The sequence below is a fragment of the Mustelus asterias genome, chromosome 24, assembly GCF_964213995.1.
Source record: "Mustelus asterias chromosome 24, sMusAst1.hap1.1, whole genome shotgun sequence".
Taxonomy (NCBI): domain Eukaryota; kingdom Metazoa; phylum Chordata; class Chondrichthyes; order Carcharhiniformes; family Triakidae; genus Mustelus; species Mustelus asterias.
The window spans coordinates 12,360,684-12,380,250 of record NC_135824.1 but is presented as its reverse complement, the minus strand read 5'-3'; the positions used below and the strand labels follow the sequence as shown (position 1 = coordinate 12,380,250).

The following is a 19,567-nucleotide window of genomic DNA, read 5'->3' as shown; positions in this document are numbered from 1 at the left end:
ATTCTATCGTGGAATTAAATAGACAATTTAAAGTATAACCATTTCTAAACTCTGACATCCCCAACATCTTGATGAGACTTGGAAACCAAGAATCTATCCACCATCAGCACAGCCGCTCAGGTCATTGTTTACAGGTATGAACATCTTTCCTCTTCTTCTCAGTAAAACAACCTAGGCCCCTTTTAACCTTTAACAAATGGAACTACCCCAGGTTTGTCATCACCAGCATTCAGAACAGGTCACACAAACCCTTCATCTTACGCTAAGTTACAGAAAAACGCTAGGGTTCTCTGCCCTCCTCGCAGCATTTTTCTCAGCAGCGAGAGGTGGCAGCCATTATCCGGGATCTTCCAGTCCCACCGCTGTCAATGGGATTTCCGCAACAGTTTTCCCATCACTGCTGATCCAAACAAGTCTCATTGACATCAATTCAATGACATCAGAGACAGAACAGTCAGGTTAATGGTGTCTCCCTGCAGCGGGAGTGCGCTGTCAGCAGGACCAGAAGATCCCGCCAGCATGACCAGGAGATAGCGTCCAAACTCCCAAAACATAACCATCTTATAAATGTTGTACTTGCGACAGAACTACCATCGCAGGATCTTGAAACACACACTATAGATGAAGGGCAGAAAACAACGGATGTGTATGTGAGACAGGAGGGAATGGGGAATATGGTGAAAGCTGTGTAATTGAGATTTGGATCTATAAAGAAAATAGCTTTAGGGATAAATATACATTCCCATTTATTTTTGGAAGACCAAAAACGTCTGGATATTTCTAAAACCAGATCCAAATATTCATTCCTGATTGTGCGCTAGACATCAAATCAACCCACACAACTCATTGATATAAATGTCCCAAACCGTAAAAGTCTGGTTTTGATTGCTGCATTAAAAAAAGTTCAGACACTGGAAAGATCAATTTTGTATATGCCCACAGGAGCCTCTGACAGCCCTGCTTATCCCTTCATCTGATATTTTATTGGGCAAAAACTCTCACTCCCTATTCTTTATTGGAACTATTGGTGTGACTCTTTTACAAATACACTCATTGCTTCTCTGAACTTTCCTCACATGTTGTTCCTATTTTCTAAACATATGTTTTTTAAAAAATGTTAAAAAGAAATGTTATAAAGGGCGGTGCTGATTTTTCAGAGGTAGAGTGGGCAAGGCGGATGATAGGTTGGGCATAGTTTAAGGTAGCCTGGATTTTCTGAAGTAACAAATTAAATCTATTTAGGGCAAGAATACTTCTGACATTCAAAAAAAAAAGTGTCAATTTATATATTCATTGCCACTTTGGTAAACCCATGTTGGAACCTGGTATCTAACATTCCTGTGGTGATGAAAATAGGCTAAAGTTTAAACTCTTATTAGGACATTGGATGTCACATTAACCTCAACAGCCTCCAATTTGGAAATAATTTTAGCTCAGAACTTTTATTAGCAGCCTTGTGGCTACCAGTAACTTATAGTCATAAAGATATACAGCATGGAAACAGGCCCTTCGGCCCAACTTGTCCATGCCGACCAGGTTTCCTAAACTGAAGTAGTCCCATTTACCTGCATTTGGCCCATATCCCTCTAAACCTTTCCTATCCTTGTACCTGTCCAATATCCCTCCGGCAGCTCATTCCATATACGTACCAGCCTCTGTGAAAAAGTTGCCCCTCAGGTTCCTTTTACATCAACAACTCTCCTCCACCCAAACATCCAGCTGGACTGACTGGCATAGGCCGAGAAGCCCACCATGACTACATAACTGACTTCATGATAGAAAATTTGGCCAGGGTGAGGCATACCTCTGAGATGGGTAGAAGCCCCAGGATGCTGAATACATCTCTGCAAGAGAACACTAACTCAGGAACTAACTGATTTGATTTTGCGAAGGGTGGCACAGTGATTAGCACTGCTGCCTCACAGCGACAGGGACCCGGGTTCAATTCCAGCCTCTAGTGAATGTGTGTTTGGAGTTTGCACGCTCTCCCCCCCCCCCCCCCCATCTGCATGAATTTCCTCTGGGTGCTCTGGATTCCCCCCACAATCCGAAAGACATGCTGGTTAGGTTGATTGGCCATGCTAAATTGCCAATTAGTGTCATGGGGTTAGCAGGATAAATATGTGGGGTTACAGGGTTAGGGCCTGGGTGGGGCTTTTGTCAGTGCAGGCTCGATGGGCTGACTAGCCTTGTTCTGAACTGTAGGGTTACTATCATTCCAAGGAAAAACTATAATGTATGAAAATTAAAGAAATAAATATACAGGGCTTGGTGACACGGTGATTAAACTCCACACTGCCTTTGAATCTATAACAGACTCTCTTAGGTTCCTACACAAAATAAATTTGAACTGAACTCATAGCACAAAACTAGTCCCATGCTAACACTAAACTGGCAAGCCCCATCACAGAAACCGCAATGATAGTGTGGTCTGGCCTGGGACCACATAGCAGGAGTGGAAAAAGTTTCAAATCCGTCTCATAAACATAGCTTACCTTTATACGCACATTTTTATAAATATACCAACTGGTCGCTCATAATGTTGCTGATGATAAATTGAAGGATAGCGTTTTGTAATAGGGGAGTTATTGATAAAATCTGGCAGAGAAACATCGTAAGTGCAGTCCAGGAATTCTCACCATTCAAGTCTTTCAATAAATAAGTAGCTTAGGTTGTAGGAGGGATAGGTATTTTGGAATTTAGTTTATTTTAGGGGTTCAGGAACTAGTCAAACATAACTTTCCCTTAAATAACTGGAATAGAACCATCATTGGTGTACATCATGTAAGATTATAGAAGAGAGAGATTTAGATGATTTGACCAGCCTTTTCTCAAGTAGTTTTTAAAAAAATCTTAGGGAACATAAGTCAAGGTGCAGTGAGATAATACTAGCCAGGGTAAGACAATACTTTTTCACTGTATTTTCCTCTGCTTCAGTCATAAACGGTGCCTAGGTCAGGTGTGGTCCATCTTTTTAAAAATTCATTAGTGGGACATGGGCGTTGCTGGCTGGCCAACATTTATTGCCTATCCCTAGTTGCCCTTGAGAAGGTAGTGGTGAGCTGCCTTCTTGAATTGCTGCAATCCATCTGCTGTGGGTTGACCCACAATGCCATTGTGTGGGGGGGAGGGGGGGGGGGTGGAATTCCAGGATTTTGACCCAGCGACTGTGAAGGAACGGCAATATATTTCCAAGTCAGGATGGTAGGCGACTTGGAGGGTGACTTGCAGGGGGTGGTGTTCCCTTGTATCTGCGGCCCCTGTCCTTCCAGATGGAAGTGGTCGCGCGTTTGAAGGTGCTGTCAATTCATCTTTGGTGAATTGTCACCAAATTTCCACTTGGATCATAAGGCATCCCTTCTGCAATAAGGTGTTTCTTGGTTCTGTTTTTCCTTTGCACACCATGATATATATGTGAACTTTGTGAAACCAAGTGGTTGTTCAAACTTCAGAACCAAGGTAAGTGGGGACAGAATGCAAGTTCCAAGCAAATGTGGTCTGATCACTCACTTTGAACAGATTTTGAGTTCTCTTAACGGCCACTGGATTTATTTTACTGCTTAAAAACTATTCAGAAGTAGAACTTCTTTATAAGATATAAAACGTTAGAATCATGAGGCAGCACAGTAGCTAGCACTGCAGTTTCACAGCACCAGGGACCCGGGTTTGATTCCCGGCGTGGGTCACTGTCTGTGTGGAGTTTGCACGTCCTCCCTGTGTCTGCATAGGTTTCCTCCGGGTGCTCTGGTTTCCTCCCACGTTCTGAAAGACATGCTGGTTAGGTGCATTGACCTGAACAGGCGCCGGACTTCATTGCCGTGTTAATGTAAGGCCTACTTGTGATTAATAAATAAATTTTAACTTTGATGAGCAAATTATTATTGATACGGTTGAGATTTTTGCATTCCTTCTAAGTGCAATATGCGCTTCTCAAAGGTTCTGTATAAACAAGAGAAAAAATAAGTTGGTACCAGTTATGGAGCGAAAAAAAAGCCAAATAAAAGATCCAACCTGTGTAACTTGCAGTCTCTACCCAGTTTGATTAATAACTCTCTCTAAAGTCAACTCTGCCAGGGTTTTCCTACATGGAGGAGGGAAGGAGCAGGTCTTCACATTGTACTGATTGGAATTTGGCTGTCCTTGTTCACTCAGGTTTAGAAATATCATTCTTCAACATGAAACAATCTGAGTTTGTGGGTTTGCAAATAATCTCACTTTCTGAGCATAAATCACATTTAGTAATCATAGAAATCATAGAAACCCTGCAGTACAGAAAGAGGCCATTCGGCCCATCGAGTCTGCACCAACCACAATCCCACCCAGGCCCTACCCCCATATCCCTACGTATTTTACCCACTAATCCCTCTAATCTACGCATCCCAGGACACTAAGGGGCAATTTTAGCATGGCCAATCAACCTAACCCGCACATCTTTGGACTGTGGGAAGAAACCGGAGCACCCGGAGGAAACCCACTCAGACACAAGGAGAATGTGCAAACTCCACACAGACAGTGACCCAAGCCGGGAATCGAACCCAGGTCCCTGGAGCTGTGAAGCAGCAGTGCTAACCACTGTGCTACCGTGCCGCCCTCCCAGTAGTATTTTCCCTCCCAGACCAACAATTCTCAGCAGGGTAGTGCAGGGACACCTGAGGTAAAAAGGGGAAAGTAAACCATTTCAAAACCAGGCCAGAGGAGGAGCGCCATTATAGTTTTGATTTACTGTCAGACAGCTATGCACTTCTCCACTGTGACATGCTTTCAATTTGGAACTTAGCAACTGACAGATCATAATTTCCTTCCACACTGGTGCAAAGTGATGGTGCCCAAATCCTGGTGCAGCGGGTACAATGGATTGTTTTATAAATAAATCTGAAGGAAAAAAATTCCATTCCCATAAATACAAAGTCAAGGCCTGCTCCTTGTGAAACATTGCCATGCACTGACAAGGCTTCAGTTTCAATACTCCATGAGAAGGTGCCATTGATTCAATTTTCTTTGGGAGGAGGAGGCAATCACCAAGGGAACATTAAATTACAGAAAAAGGAAGCAGGGTTAGCCTCTTGCCATGGCAAAGCAAAATGCATCACATTTACTTCCTCTGGAATCTAGGACAAGAAAATTGGTCAAAATGAAAGCACTTTTCACAAATCTATTATGTTTTTAATTCCATTGCTCTCTCATATTAGAAGTCATACAACCTGTAACTTGATAATTGAAGGTTAGTTGGCTGCAGCTGGAATTCGGAGAAGCCAATGTCAACACAGGTGGGCTTATTCACTTTCTTGGGTCCCTTCCATCATGGAAGGTATTTGCCAGTCCAGTGAAGTTGGTGTTATAGCTACCGCAATCATAAATAACAACGGGTTTGAAGAATTTCAGTGATCCACCTTATTGCAGATATTTATTCACCAAATACGCCTTGTTTTGAGACCCAGTTCCTCAAGCATGACTGATGCCGTCTTGTTCAAAAATAGCACTCATGCAATCTGCAACTGGAGTCAGTATCAAGTCCAAATCTTCCAGGTTGGGAAGTGATGGTTTTATGCAAGATGTTGAAACTTTAAAAAAAAATGCTTCATTTAGTCTGCTCCCCTAGACCATTCTTGATGGCTGTCTCGTAACATTCTCCATATCGAAATTGAGTCAGTGGGGCACTGTCTCCAAATCTGTACGTTCCAGAATCTTAAAACTGTGGAACTGTTGACCTTTTTCAGTTTTTACCCCATCCTTTGACAAGACTTTTCTCTCCACTTGTTGTCACCTAATCACTACCTCTTGATCTAACTCAACATTGAAAAAAAAGAGTTTCTTAAGTAGTTTATTTTTGTCACAAATAGGCTTACATTAACACTGCAATGAAGTTTCTGTGAAAATCCCCTAGTTGTCACACTCCGGCACCTGTTCGGGTACACTAAGGGAGAATTTAGCATGGCTAATGCACCTAACCAACATGTCTTTCGGACTGTGGGAGGAAACCGGAACACCCGGGGAAACCCACACAGGAGAACATGCAGACTCCGCACAGTTACCCAAGCCTGGAATTGAACCTGGGTTCCTGGTGCTGTCAGGCAGCAGTGCACCCGGAGGGAAGTTGATATTGTTCTGCGCTGTAGGCTTTGGGCATTGATGGCTGCACACCTGTCTCAGTCAAAGATTATGGAATCAAATCTCGGCCAACAGTCCAGTGTTCAGGGAGTGCTGCATTGTCAGAAGTGTCATATTTCAGACAAGATGGTAAATAAACCAAGTTTCTGCCTATCCTTTTATGTGGATATAGAATGCTTCCAAACGTCCTTGTCAATATTTATCTGTCAGTCAACATTCTGCAATACATCTGGCCATTATTACTTCTGGTTTGTCCAATTTTGCTGCGTGCAAGTCATCTGCTCCCTTCCCTACATTGCAACAGTGATTTTTTTAAAGAAAGAAAACCTACTTCTAGGTGTGTTTTGAACCATCCTGAGGTTGCAAAAGATGCTATATAATTGCAAGTCTTTTTTTTAAACTAACCTCACTCAGGCCACAAGACAGTTGGTAGTAGAACCAAAACAAAACAGCTTGGTATGAGAGGGGCGTTTCTCATTAACAGCTCATTAGAATCAAAATCAAATACACAGCATGGGGTAAATTTACAGAACAAGGAGGAAAGTTGAGACATGTGTACCAATGATCAGATTTACAACTTTTATTTCAACAATTGAGAATTCAAACCAACAAATTCAGAAAAAAAATTCTATAAAATTCTGCAACAGTTTTAACGCAATAAGGAAAATAGTTAAAGTATAACTATTTAAATACATTGCACAATTCCATACAAGTCGATAAGCAAATTGTTAAAAAAATCAACACAGAACAAAATTCCATCTCACACATGTAGGTAAACATTGTGATGTTCAGAACATTGCATTGCTAGTTGCTTCTTGCTGTAATTCCCTATCGATTTTGTGGTACTGAATAAAACTCAGAATCTCATTTGATAGCTTGACTCTCCTGGGATGACAGATCAAACAGGCCATTGCGCCAGTGGGTTTTCTAAGGATCTCCAATACAATTCTCCAAGATGAATACATACTCTTCAGCATGAGAGGTACCCATCTGGTGGACGCAGCTGGGTGATTTGGAAACATATCTTAATGTACTAAGAATGTTCACCTCCTCATGCGTATACAAACTTTGAATTGGACTTATCTGTATATTCAAATGCCATCTTTTGTGCACTCTGCCCCCCTCCCCACCGACCCTCTTTCCTCTGTCCCGTACTTTGCATTTTATTTGTATCATACTTTGTACTGGTACTTTGGACACTCAGGCCTCTAAGATTATGATCTCCAAGTATCATTAACTGCTGTTCCCTCGTCCAAGGTCCTTTTAACATGCATGTTGCTTGTTCAGGATCTGATAATTGGCACTCTGGTATTAGTCAGCTTTAGCGCTATTACAAGTCTATCAATTTACATACTTCACTGACGTTGTGCAAGTCTCAAAGTGCGAGACAAATGAAATGGAGCAATGCATTCAAATTGTGTGAATCCAGCAAACACGACCTCTGCTCCTTCTATAAACAGGGCTAAAAATACATAATCAGCCATGAGGAAAACTGGACAAAATGAAGCTAGGTTCCTCATTAAATTACACATGGAAACATTAAGGACGACAAAGAAACAAATCTATGCTGCTAGTTTTCAAAAGGCTGTAATATTTTCATTAACATTTCTCAACTTCATTCTCAAATGAATACCTTTCAGCATGAATATACTATCTTCCAACTACAAAGGCACAAGTTCAAGCCCCAGGGCAACTCAATCACTTGAATTGCTCATCTCAGTTGGGTGAATTTCATCTATAGAGTCAAATACAAGGTGCATTACCTAGAAACACAGGGAAGGCCAGAGGGCACAGCTTTCTTTGTGTATTTATTTTTCATATTTTGCCCGTTTCTGGAGTCCTCAGGCAATGCAGCAAACGTAACAATGAAGAACAAGCAAGCTCCACCCTCTCTAGTCTCTGTGCTGCTCTGAATTAGTTGTTAATAACGGTGATGGTTTTCTGATGAGCCCTCTGAGGAACAGCATCTGGCCTCTGTTCAATGCTTCTCTGCAGCAATTTGTGAATCTACTGGCTACAAAATACACTCAAACCTGATTCCATATCTGCGCACATGTGCCAGATTGCCAATTCTGCCCCAGCCTCGCTTCCTGGCAGTGTGTGCCAGAATCTGCCAGAGGATGATTGTGCCTCAGACTTTCTCCTGACTGGAGAAATGCATTTGGCAGTGAACAGTCTGTGGAAGGAGGAACAGCAGAGGAATCAAGAAAATTATCTCCTAATTCTGTTCTACAGTATTGAATATTCCTGTATCGGAATTCCAATGGAGTGACAAAACATACCTTAAAAGTTAAATGGTCGGGATGTCCAATGTTAAATCAAAATGCATTACAATCCAGAATACAATTAAAAATTAGGCCAATTGTATCTTTGTTAGAACCCTGGCGGACCGCGAGTACCAAAGAATAAAAAGGAGCAAGGAACAAAGCTAGTAACCCATGCTTACACCTGGTTTCAAATCCAGCCCAAAGGGGGGAAATTCCTTTAATTGAAAAGTTGTTATGCATGAAGGGGATTTTGACGGACCTACAGGTCTTACAATTTACAATACAGCGAAGGTTCTCGTTCCCAACTTTAAATAACAGAAAATATTGGAAATGCTACTCAGCATCTGAGGGAGACATGTTAAATATTTCAGTATTCACCCAAATGTTCCTTCCTGTCTTCTCCCTGTTCAGTTGCTGATAATAGTTGGTATGTATTTCCTGACTTTTATTTAATATTTTCTGCAGTTCGCAGATTTTAGTTTCAACCCTTACAAAAAACTTAAAGCAGGCAGAAGATTTTTCAGTTCGATGCTTTGGAGCTTAGCTTCAGTTTGTTGTGGTCGAGTTAAGTATATAAAAGGTCCCCAAATTTCAGAAGTGAACGTTGCTGCATTTTTCAGAAAGCTTTATAGTGGAACCTTATATGGCACAGGGCAAGACAAGCCAGACAAAACAGTGTTTCTCATCATACTCGTAGAAAGATAGCAATATCAGTACATCAGAAACCAAGTGGGAGCTGGTAAAAGTTTGCTTACTATGGGGTATTGCCAAAAATGTTCCGATTTCAATAGACTTTAAGCTGTAGTTTTTTTTCTAAGTATTATGGTTAATGACGCCTTGGGTTCTCACCAATGTTCCATATTGCATTGGATAAAACTGTAGGTCAGAGCTGATTATGTAACACAACATAAAGGGAAAATTCAACATCCATAAAGAACTAAAGCTATACACCCACTTTACAGAAGGGCTGAGGGATTATTTTTTTTTTAAATGAAGCACCAGTCATACACATCTAATAAAATCTTTGTATTCTCACAATAACAGGTTCACATCAAAAGTAGTTTATTTCAAATCTGCAACGTGTAACTTAAAATGCAATTTGCCAATCTACAACACATATATCTCATGTATACCCAGAGATGAATAGGACAGGCTTTTCATTAATGTATACTTAATGCAAATCTTGAAGTTGTGTGTGGATTGTACTTGTAACTTACCAAGTTTAAGTGAAGAAAGAGGTGTCACATGGATGACACTGCACTCTTATTCAATGTTGTGTGAAATTCTTCTCCCTCTATGGTGATTTCCTAAACTACAAGGATGCACATCAATTTGCAGTCAAAAATTGCCAAAATTAGGAAAGTACAAAGAGATCAATGCCGTGGGTAGAATTTACTCTCAAGTGGGTGTTAAAGATCCCATGGCATTACTTGAAGTGGGTGGTGGGGAGGCTTCTTCATTTCTTAACCAACATTACTAAAAATAGATCAATGCTGAATGTGGGACATTGGTGTGTGTAATCTGCTGTGATGTAGAGAAATGCGCAACCAGTTAACTACACTTCAAAAGTATTTCATTTGCTGTGAAATATTCTGTGACATCCTGAGAGTATCAAAGGCACTATACAAATGCAAGTTCTTTCTTTTTATCAGCTGATAGTGGAGATGTGTGTCTCTGGAATTCTATATTTTCAATGCAAGCTATTTTCTGCAATGTGACTCAAAGAAATTTTTCACAAATGAGAAAAAGGCAAACTGGAATAGGTAAAGTTATTGAACATATACACACTCCCTGAATAGAACAGCTCAAGTACAATGCAACTCTTGCTGCATCTTCAAGACTTCTTTCATTACATTAAAACAATAAGAACTGAAGGAAATAAAATATTGCTCAACAATAATCCCAAAAAACACAACATAAAAATTGTGCAAGTGTGTGAAAAATCATATTTGTGCAATTTATGCATAATTAAACGGCTATAATATTTTTAAAGGGAAGGGAAGGGGAGCGAGAAAAAGGGTAAAAGAGTTAAGAAATCTGTTACTGTATAAATTTACTCCATTCGACAATAAACTACTATAAATTTTCTTTGTGAAGAAAGAAACACCATGATTTGTCACCATATCCTAAAAGTACCTCAAAGTGCTTCACCTATAATTATTTTTGAAGTGCACTGACAGTTGTGGAGAAAATGTTGTATCCTGACCCTATACCGAAGAGGTAGGCAATAAATGAACAAGGGCTGTGTGTTCTACTAAGCAGATAAAAAGTCAGATTGTTGATGCACTGAACTCAAAATAAAATACAATACCATTTAAGATGCAGACCTTGCTACATGCCTTTCCACAAAGCTGTGCTAGTGACAGGCATTGCAGATATTAGCCCGCCTACAAGTTAATCTGTATTACTCTAGAACCTTCACACTGTTTAAACAGTCAGTGAATAATTAACATTATATTTTCTGATATGATCTTAATAGAAATTGCAACTACTTAAATAGAAATTAGAACACACACAACACAACCAAATACTACTGTGTATAATCAATAAACTGTTTTTAATCAAAATGTGGAATGAATTTTGTCGCCATACGCGTATCTAAAAGGGAAATCCCTGAGGCACGAGGATATGAATGACAAAATTTAAAGGTCATTACAGGATTTTGAATATATTTTGGGTTTCTGACATTTAGTTACAATTAAGTCTGATGGACAGCTAAAAATATTTGCCCCTTTTTATTCTGGTAATATGGGTAAAAGTCCAAAGGAAAAATGGAAGATTAAAAATAGAGAATTCACTAGACATTGTCTTCATTTGGATTCACACAATATTCTGATAGCAGTGTTGGTTGCGAGTTTTGGTTGGTTTGCAAATTTCAACCAATACCACAACAATGGAGGCTTGAAAGCCAAACACCACTGCAAACAAACACTAAAGATACTTGCAATTGTGCCAATTGTTATGTCTGAGGATACGGATTTCCTCTGCTGAGGAAAAAAGCTTCAGCTCTCACCAGTTGGGGAGCAGAACATTCAAATTTAACATTTTTTTTGGAGAGAAGATCCTCTGGCCAGGACAAGTTAACAAAAGGTGCTTTGTATTGTTAAATATCACTTGAAATGAGGTGGAGTAGGTTTATTCAGGTTTTGAAACCACTTTTATATTATGCTGGTGCTGCCAACTCCCACTATGCAGTTCCTCAATGCCTGAGGTATTAACAGACTATAAAAGTGGTTTTAAGCACTTTGTGAATAACGTCTTTAGTTTTACCCTAGCCTCACTCGTAAACCAAGTTTTCTACCAAAGTTAATGCAGAGAAAAACTGAAGTTTAAATACTGAGAAGAATGGCCAAAGTCACTGATAACTTATTCAATAACTGATAGCTCAAAGCAAAACACCAGTCATTGCTGCAAAACTTTGACTAGAGAGAGCACATATACTTATAGTTAATGCATCACAGGAATTGTACGTACATAGGAAAATGATTCAAGATGTACTGCTGTGCTTAAACTGGGATTTATTTGGTACAAGCACAACCAGATTGTGTCCTAATTCTTCAAATTGCTCCCAAGAAAATTTCACACGTCCATTATACTTGACAGAAATCTTAGGAACAGCTATGTCTTGCCTTTAAAGCCACAAGTGAAAACTGTAATTTATGATCTATGTTACACAAATACAGATCCTGGACTACTATACATCAGTTCTACTCTCCTGAAGCAAGTATAGACCTTTCACATGCCCTAATCTTTAGCAATGAGCGCTGGAAGAAAGATCTTGCATTGGTAGGCTGGTCAAAAGACAGACAAAACTCTGCTTTTTTACCTAGCATAAAACTTCAGTAGTTGAACGCAAGATAAAAACCACACAAGCTCACTGGTTTTCTTAGTTTTCTTTTACTATGCCTAACTCATTAAAAAGACAGTAAAGTGCATTCCTGTCATGTACTGCACCCCATTACTAGAATATCCTTACCTTATAGGAGCAATTCCAAATACAACACAACGCTGAAATTGCAAAGTCAATGGGGATACTGTAATTCTAAAGAAAGTTTTTAATAAAGGTATTTGTTTTAAATAATTAGCTCTGGCATAATCATTGAAAATTATAAACTGTTTGTTCAAACATGCAAGTAGCAATTCTACACTCAAAATCCTCACTAAACCAAAAACAATTTTACTAAAAACAAAATTAACAAACATCTTGCAATGGAACTATTTCAACTCATCCTCCAACATGTATTGAAAATGAGAAAGATTCCATTACAAGAAATCCAACATCCAACTGTTAGCCTTAGTAACAGAGGCTAAAGTCTCACAGCGAATTATTCAAAAACAAAAAAAACTTACAACATAATGAGGGAAATACCGCATTTGCTTCACAAGAAAGTTATCAGTGCTTCTTACCGAGAAACAAAAATCACACCTAATTGCCTAAATATCATGGAAAAAATCTCAACCAACAGGCCTCGAGAAGATACCCTTCCAACATAGTTGACTTTACTCTCAAATGGTCAAGTTACTGCCGACTTGTGCTGTCATTACATTTACTAAGTCGCTAACTACTAATCCTGAAGTACATTATATTCACCAACACAGCCTCAACGCTCAATTCCTTAATGCCACTGAAGTACTGAATTGATCTGTGGTCAAACTGAGCACGGGAAAATGCAGCTGAAATACCTCTTTCAGCACTTAATTAGTAGTAAATGAAGCCCTCTTATTGCCCTAATCTTTTATCAAAAAGATCTTGCATAGATAGGCTACACAAAAGCAATCAAAATTCTGCATGCAATTTTACCTCACCTAAAACATTGTGTACTGCTGGTTAAGTATCTTTGGAGTGCCAACATAAACCATAAGTGCCACTCCTAGATGTACTACCCCAAACTGGAGAACACACCCTATGCAACTATAACCTCCAGCTCTTGCATGGATACATTTCAAATTGCAAACATCCCGATAGATACCACTAAAATTTCAGATCTAACTCATCATACACCACTTCTATGGTAAATCATATAACTCTCATTCAGATACAGGTTCAATTGAACGATGGAATGGCTAATCATAAGATAAAGGAGGTATGTTTTCTTTGGTCTTCACTTAATGTAGATGGTGAGGTCGACGTAATAAGTTCAAATGAGAAGGGGCAATCACAAAAAAGGTGGCAAGATAGTATGAAAATAAAAAGCATCAGGAACCAAGGACATCATAGATAATCCGGGGAATGAGGAGTTTGACTACAGTAGCTTAAAGCTACCATTTCCCACCATTAAAATGGTATCAAGCAAATTGGTAAACAGCTTAAAAATGTTGAGAATCATAATGATTTCGTAACAGTTGAAGGGCTATCATTATTCGCACAGTTATATTTTTAAGCAGATAAGTTCAGGTAAACATTATTCAAACATCACCCAGATACAGTTCGACATGATGGAACAGAGCTCTGTCAGTAACTGGCTGTCTGGGTGCCACTTTGTACACTACCTATACATAACAGTATTTGAGGCACTAATTACCTGATCAGACGTTTCTTATGGCATTTGCAGTTCTAAACATAATGCTAAAAATACTTCAGTTGACTAAATTATTACCAACACTTTACCATACTTGGAGAATTTAGAGAAGGGAAAGATATCACATTAATGTTAATCTGAAACAATGTTTTTACTGTCCCATAAATTTTATAAGGCGAACTTGACAACCTTTAACACGAGGGGCTGTGAATCATAATCTGCTCTCAAATCTTATAATACCGAGTTCAACTGAACAAGTTTCCTTCTTAAGTTGGAGGCAGTCATCAAGTGTAGAATTGTACAAACTTTGAACTTAGTAAATGAGACCCTGTGCCACAAAGACTGCTGCTGGCATCATGATGGAGACTAAATACAAATGTATTCAAACAATCTTCAGTTGACTAACCTACTGAGGTTATTCCACATGACAGATAAACATGACTGGATGCAGCAGAAATACAAGTTGGATATTTTTGCTTTCATAAAGGTTAAATGTATCTGAATTGTGATCATTACAATGATTGACAGAATTTCTAAAACTGCTTTGAAAGTCACAATGACTCAAAAATCTTGATTTCTGCCTTTCACTGCATATCATTTTAAGAAGCAAAAATGAACTGTAGGACTTTGGTTTCCCCCACTGCAAAGTCAACTGGTACTGATTGAAGGGGAAGAAACAAACACTTTTGAGAAACACGTACAGCTTACTATTGAATCCAGAGGTGACAATGTTTGGTTCAACCAGTCAAGAGGAATGTTGAGAGTATAAAATATTAGTTTGCTTAAAACAAAAATGGAATGTGATTTATCTAGTGAGGCACAGTAGCAAGCACTGCTGCTTCACAGCACCAGGGACCTGGGTTCGATTCCCGGTTTGGGTCACTGTCTCTGTGGAGTTTGCACATTCTCCCAGCGTCTGCATGGGTTTCCTCCAGGTGCTCTGGTTTCCTCCCATATTCTGAAAGGCTGGTTAGGTGCATTGACCCGAACAGGCGCCGGACTGTGGCGACTAGGGGAATTTCACAGTAACTTCATTGCAGTGTTAATGTAAGCCTTACTTGTGACTAATAAACAAACTTTTTAGTGTTTATGTACATCATTCAAAGCGGAATGCTTTCCGGTGGAACTAGCTGGGTAGTTTTGTTTAAATATACTGGTTTAATAATTCAATAAATATATTTTCTGTACAGTATTAGAGAGCAACTAATTCTTTTAACTCAGAAACCTCTGATAACAGCCAAGTTGACTCTCTGACCAATGCCAATCATCTAGGAGGCATTAAAACCCCCAAATCGTAAGTGGATGTTCAATTACATTTCATACTCATCTATTGTTGGTAACACAGATATTGGAGAGGAATCATTCATCAGTTGATCAACCGAGGATAACATTTTCTCCTCCCCCGATGGTGCTACCTCAATTCCATTCTTGTATCTCACCCATGTCCATTCCTAGATAATGGGTTATGGTAGGCTGCATTGAAAAACAATCAGAGGGATGAAGGCGATGATTTTTCCACTTTAGTCAGAGGAGTGCAGTGCCCAACTGAAGCACTTCCTCCTGCCTCTCCGACTGAAATTAGCTAACTCAGCACCAATCAGGAATAAACTTAGGAAATATTTCACAGTACCGACTACAAATAAGCTTTAAGGATTGATCATGAGTGAGCAAAGTAACAAACCGCTTGGCAACTTGCACCATTTCACATTTCTTTGATTTACATATTAAGGGCAATGAATACACAAAGTATCAACCAGGCAACAGAAAAGGCCATCAATCAGAAGAGGAGGATTTGGAACTTAGGACTAACTTCATACTTGCTGGAGTGAGATTGAGCTTATACTAAGTTCTCCCATGGAATGATCTCTATAGAGGACAACATTTCTAAACAAAAAATACATAACATTTTAAAGTGATTTTTCAATAAATGTAGATCTGTTTCACATTGGTGCCCATGAGTCAGTCAGTTACAGCAGCTTCCATACCACCTCATTTGAAAATTTTACAAAAAGGTAGAAATATATGGGATCAAATGGAAAATGCTTGTGATAATTATTTTTAAAACAACGTTGATTGGACTTCGTTTTTCTCTTTCAAAAGGCTAAAATAGTGATCAAACACTGTAGTAATAAGTGCCACGGCAATGCAAACACTTGAGTTTGAGACAGACTCATTCCAGAGGCAAATTGCACCCACAGCTGCAGGTCATACAGCTCACCTGTGAATCTGGGCTACCTGCCATGGAGGGGCAAACAGAAGTAATAAAATAGTTTTGCAAGAGTTTCCCCGAGTGAGAATTCTACATTTTGATTCTCTTAAAAAGACAAAAAATCATTGGAGGTCTTCACTTCGCAAATTTATTATCTTTTTAAAAACACTTTGCTGCACTTAATCTGATCAAATGACCAAAACTGGGTTTCTTGGTAGGGCAGAAAAATAAATGCCTTTTTTCATAAATTAAAAAATATATAAGGCACAATTTTTAAACAAATGAGCTCCTGCAAAACACACGTTTAACTTCTGGGAAACCTAAATGTGGCTCATTTGCTCTAATCCTACTGGTACCAGATATTCCTGTGGTAACAGTAACTCTTGTCCCATGTTCTATTCGCTACAAGACTGTGTTGTTGTGCAAACGCAGTGAGTCATCATTTTGTGTGTGCTCCAAGTTGCTTTTAGTGGAGAAAGGCATAGAAAAGGATTTTGCAATCATATTTAAACAATTGTGATAAAATAGTATAATTCTTCTGGTTGAACTACGTTAATAGCAGGGATTAGTTTTAAGGTAGTCAAACCCAGGTCAGGAATGTAACGATGAAAAAGGGATAAATGATTGGAGAGAGAGTTTGGCAAATCAAGTCTGTGCAAAGGTCAATCACTGTGATCCGAGCAGCTCTGGTCTCCAGCTCCTGTACACTGGGGCTTGTTTTTCTCCCAGTAACAGATGGCATTTGTGTATTCTACAATAAGTTTATCCATCCAAGTTAAAGGTTTTGGGAAGAGCACTGCTCCTTCAAAGAATCCAAGGTGACCACCATGCAGAGTTAACACAAACATGACATTTTCTTTTTTCTCTGAAAGGAAAGTGAGAGAAAGAATTATATTAGAAATTGTCAGTTACTGAGAACTTGCTAAGCAAACGTAAACACAAACATCAGCTAGTTCAAAATATATACAACCTTGACCCTTTGTACGATTGTAGGTAAAAAATGAGCTTGGTTTCATATTGACTTTATAGCTTCCTTGATGGTTTGGTTGACAAGTGCATTGATTCGTGAAGTATGGAGCCATATTGATCATAAGGTTTCTAGGTTTCAACTCCATTCCAATTTCAATTAGTTGGTTTGAGCCTAAGGAATGGTATTGTTGTTACAAATGGGCCTCAGTGTCCATTTGCTGGCGGGGGCGACAGCATGCGAGTGGCAGGCAGTTTGCGGGCGGGAGCGGGATTTGCTCGAAAGATGCGAGTGGGATTCTCTGGTCTTGTCCGTGGCGGGATCTGTTGTGAGCGAGAATGGAAAATTTGGCTTTCCAGACAAAACTCCATTCATTTTCAGCAGCACCGGAGAATCCCAGCCGTGAACAAGGACAACAGATTTCAGCCAGAGAGAGAGAGCAGGAAGCAGGAAATCAGCAGGAGTTCTTGATCACTATCCAGTGGCCTCTCCTGGAATGCTCATGTGAAGACAAGACTATTCCAGATTTGATATCTACAACAGTCAGAAGTTGTGATTCTATTCAAATCTCCACTTACGCTCTGCACAGTTCAGCAAGTGACCACTATATAAATAATGTACCTGATTCATCTGAATCTCTGTGATCCGCTACAATTTAAGACATTTCTATTTAATTATAAAACTTGCCCAAGCACATAAATGCGTCCACTTTAAAAGATAAGGATAAAGGACATCAGTGTCAGCAAGTGCAAAGTATTTGTTCAGGAGATGGCGCCGCAGTCAAATATTTACCCAGCAGCACCTGCTGTCCAGCTCATTAAACTGCAGCATCGCTTCATAGTCAATCGGCATACTGTGAGTGCAAGGTAACCAAACAAACATCAGAGGGCTTCAGAACTCTCCATTGCTGAATGGCTTTTTCACTAAGCAGGCCATGTTTTCGTGTACATAACAGGAAATCAACAGCTTGACTGATGGAGCAAAAAAGCTTCAATGTCTTTTTACAGTCTTCTGCTCCAAAGGGAGGTTTATATTTACATCAGGCAAAATTAAATTCGTAGAAAGACCCAACCAAAAGATAATTTTTTTCCCCCACCAACTTTCAACAAAGATGCAAATAAATGTCTGTGCTACACATGCGAGTGTTTTTATCCATCAGCATACTGCAGACATAGCAAGCTCAATTCAGGGGCCAAATCTATTTCTGATTTCCACAGTTTTTGAGCAGTTTTATTTTACTAGTCTGTAGCAATCATTCATATGAAAAAAAAACACTATGATTAGGATAAATATTTTTATATTTTACAATGACATTAGAATCCCAGAGATTGCCCCAGTGTTATTTTGGTGTTAAAAGCAAACTAAAACCGGCTGTGATTGTACTGTAGTCAATAATCTCAGATCAAATCCATAGCTAGCAACACCGTTTCATATTACTTAACTGCGAATCAGACTCAGGCAGTGCTGCAATGGAGACAGATTTTAATTGTTAAGGTTGCTATTTATTTCACAAATATACTAGCAGCTTTTCAGATTTCTAAAACTGTTTCAGTTCTGACAGGTTGGAGTGGATCTTGAGCACTTTTTAAAAACTAGCTTGCACACCCCAGTGGAAGTATACTTTTACGCTGCATGAAATAGACGTGACATAGCATGACTCTCCCCCAGGGATATTGACACTTCTCCCATGACCAGTTTCTGGAGTTATTTTGTAACTCTTCACTGCTGTGAAATAGAAACTTCAACACGCCTCATCCTAGAACACATTTTAAACATGGGTTTAACCTCTCGTTTAGAATATTTTAAACTCAAAAGGCAGCATCATCGTCCAATAAAATGTGCTGATAGGGACCACCTGCAGATAAAGCTTACAGCAAGATTGATTATTTGTGCTCACTGACTCAAGTCCATGTCATTGATGGATAAGCCTGCAGCTCGTCAGCATTGGTATTAGAAACAAGCTCAAAGTTTAACATCGTCCTCAGACACGAGTCCAGGTTTAGGGCTAGTGTCCTCAAGCTGCACAAAAATATAGCTTTTTTATATGTGAAGCTGAGGAACACAAGTAGGACATGCAACCCCTTCAGTTAGAACATGGCTGATCTGTACTTCAACTCCATTTATACACCTTTACTCAATATTTATCTTTACTCTTATCCTACCAAAAATGTTTCAATCTTGAAAATTTCAATTTTATAGGACTTTGGAAGACAACGTTCTAATTTTCTACTACATTTGATCACGCGTTTCCCAATTCTTCTCCTGAATGACTGAGCACCAATTTTAAGATTATACCCCCCAGTTTTGTATGCCTCAACCAAACAAAATAGATTCACTAATGTACATACCAAATCTCAAATAATTTTAAACACCGCAATTAAATGACCTCTCAATTTTGTAAATTTAAATAAATACAAGTTTATATAAAATGTTTTCAATTTAATCCTTTAAACCCCATATCATTCTGGTAGATTTGTTCCAAGGCCAATCAATGTAT

General features: G+C 39.2%; 1 protein-coding gene across 2 annotated transcripts in view; it reads right to left on the bottom strand.

Annotated features, from left to right (window-relative positions):
• Positions 1-6,670: 6,670 nt before the first annotated feature.
• Positions 6,671-19,567, bottom strand: part of LOC144511209 (monoacylglycerol lipase ABHD2-like) — a 77,841-nt gene continuing 64,944 nt past the window's right edge. For both annotated transcript variants that reach the window (XM_078241301.1, XM_078241302.1), the window contains exon 11: positions 6,671-16,968. In XM_078241301.1, the coding sequence (XP_078097427.1) occupies positions 16,766-16,968 (203 nt within the window). In that variant the 3' untranslated portion in view covers positions 6,671-16,765. The remainder of the gene's footprint in view (positions 16,969-19,567) is intronic.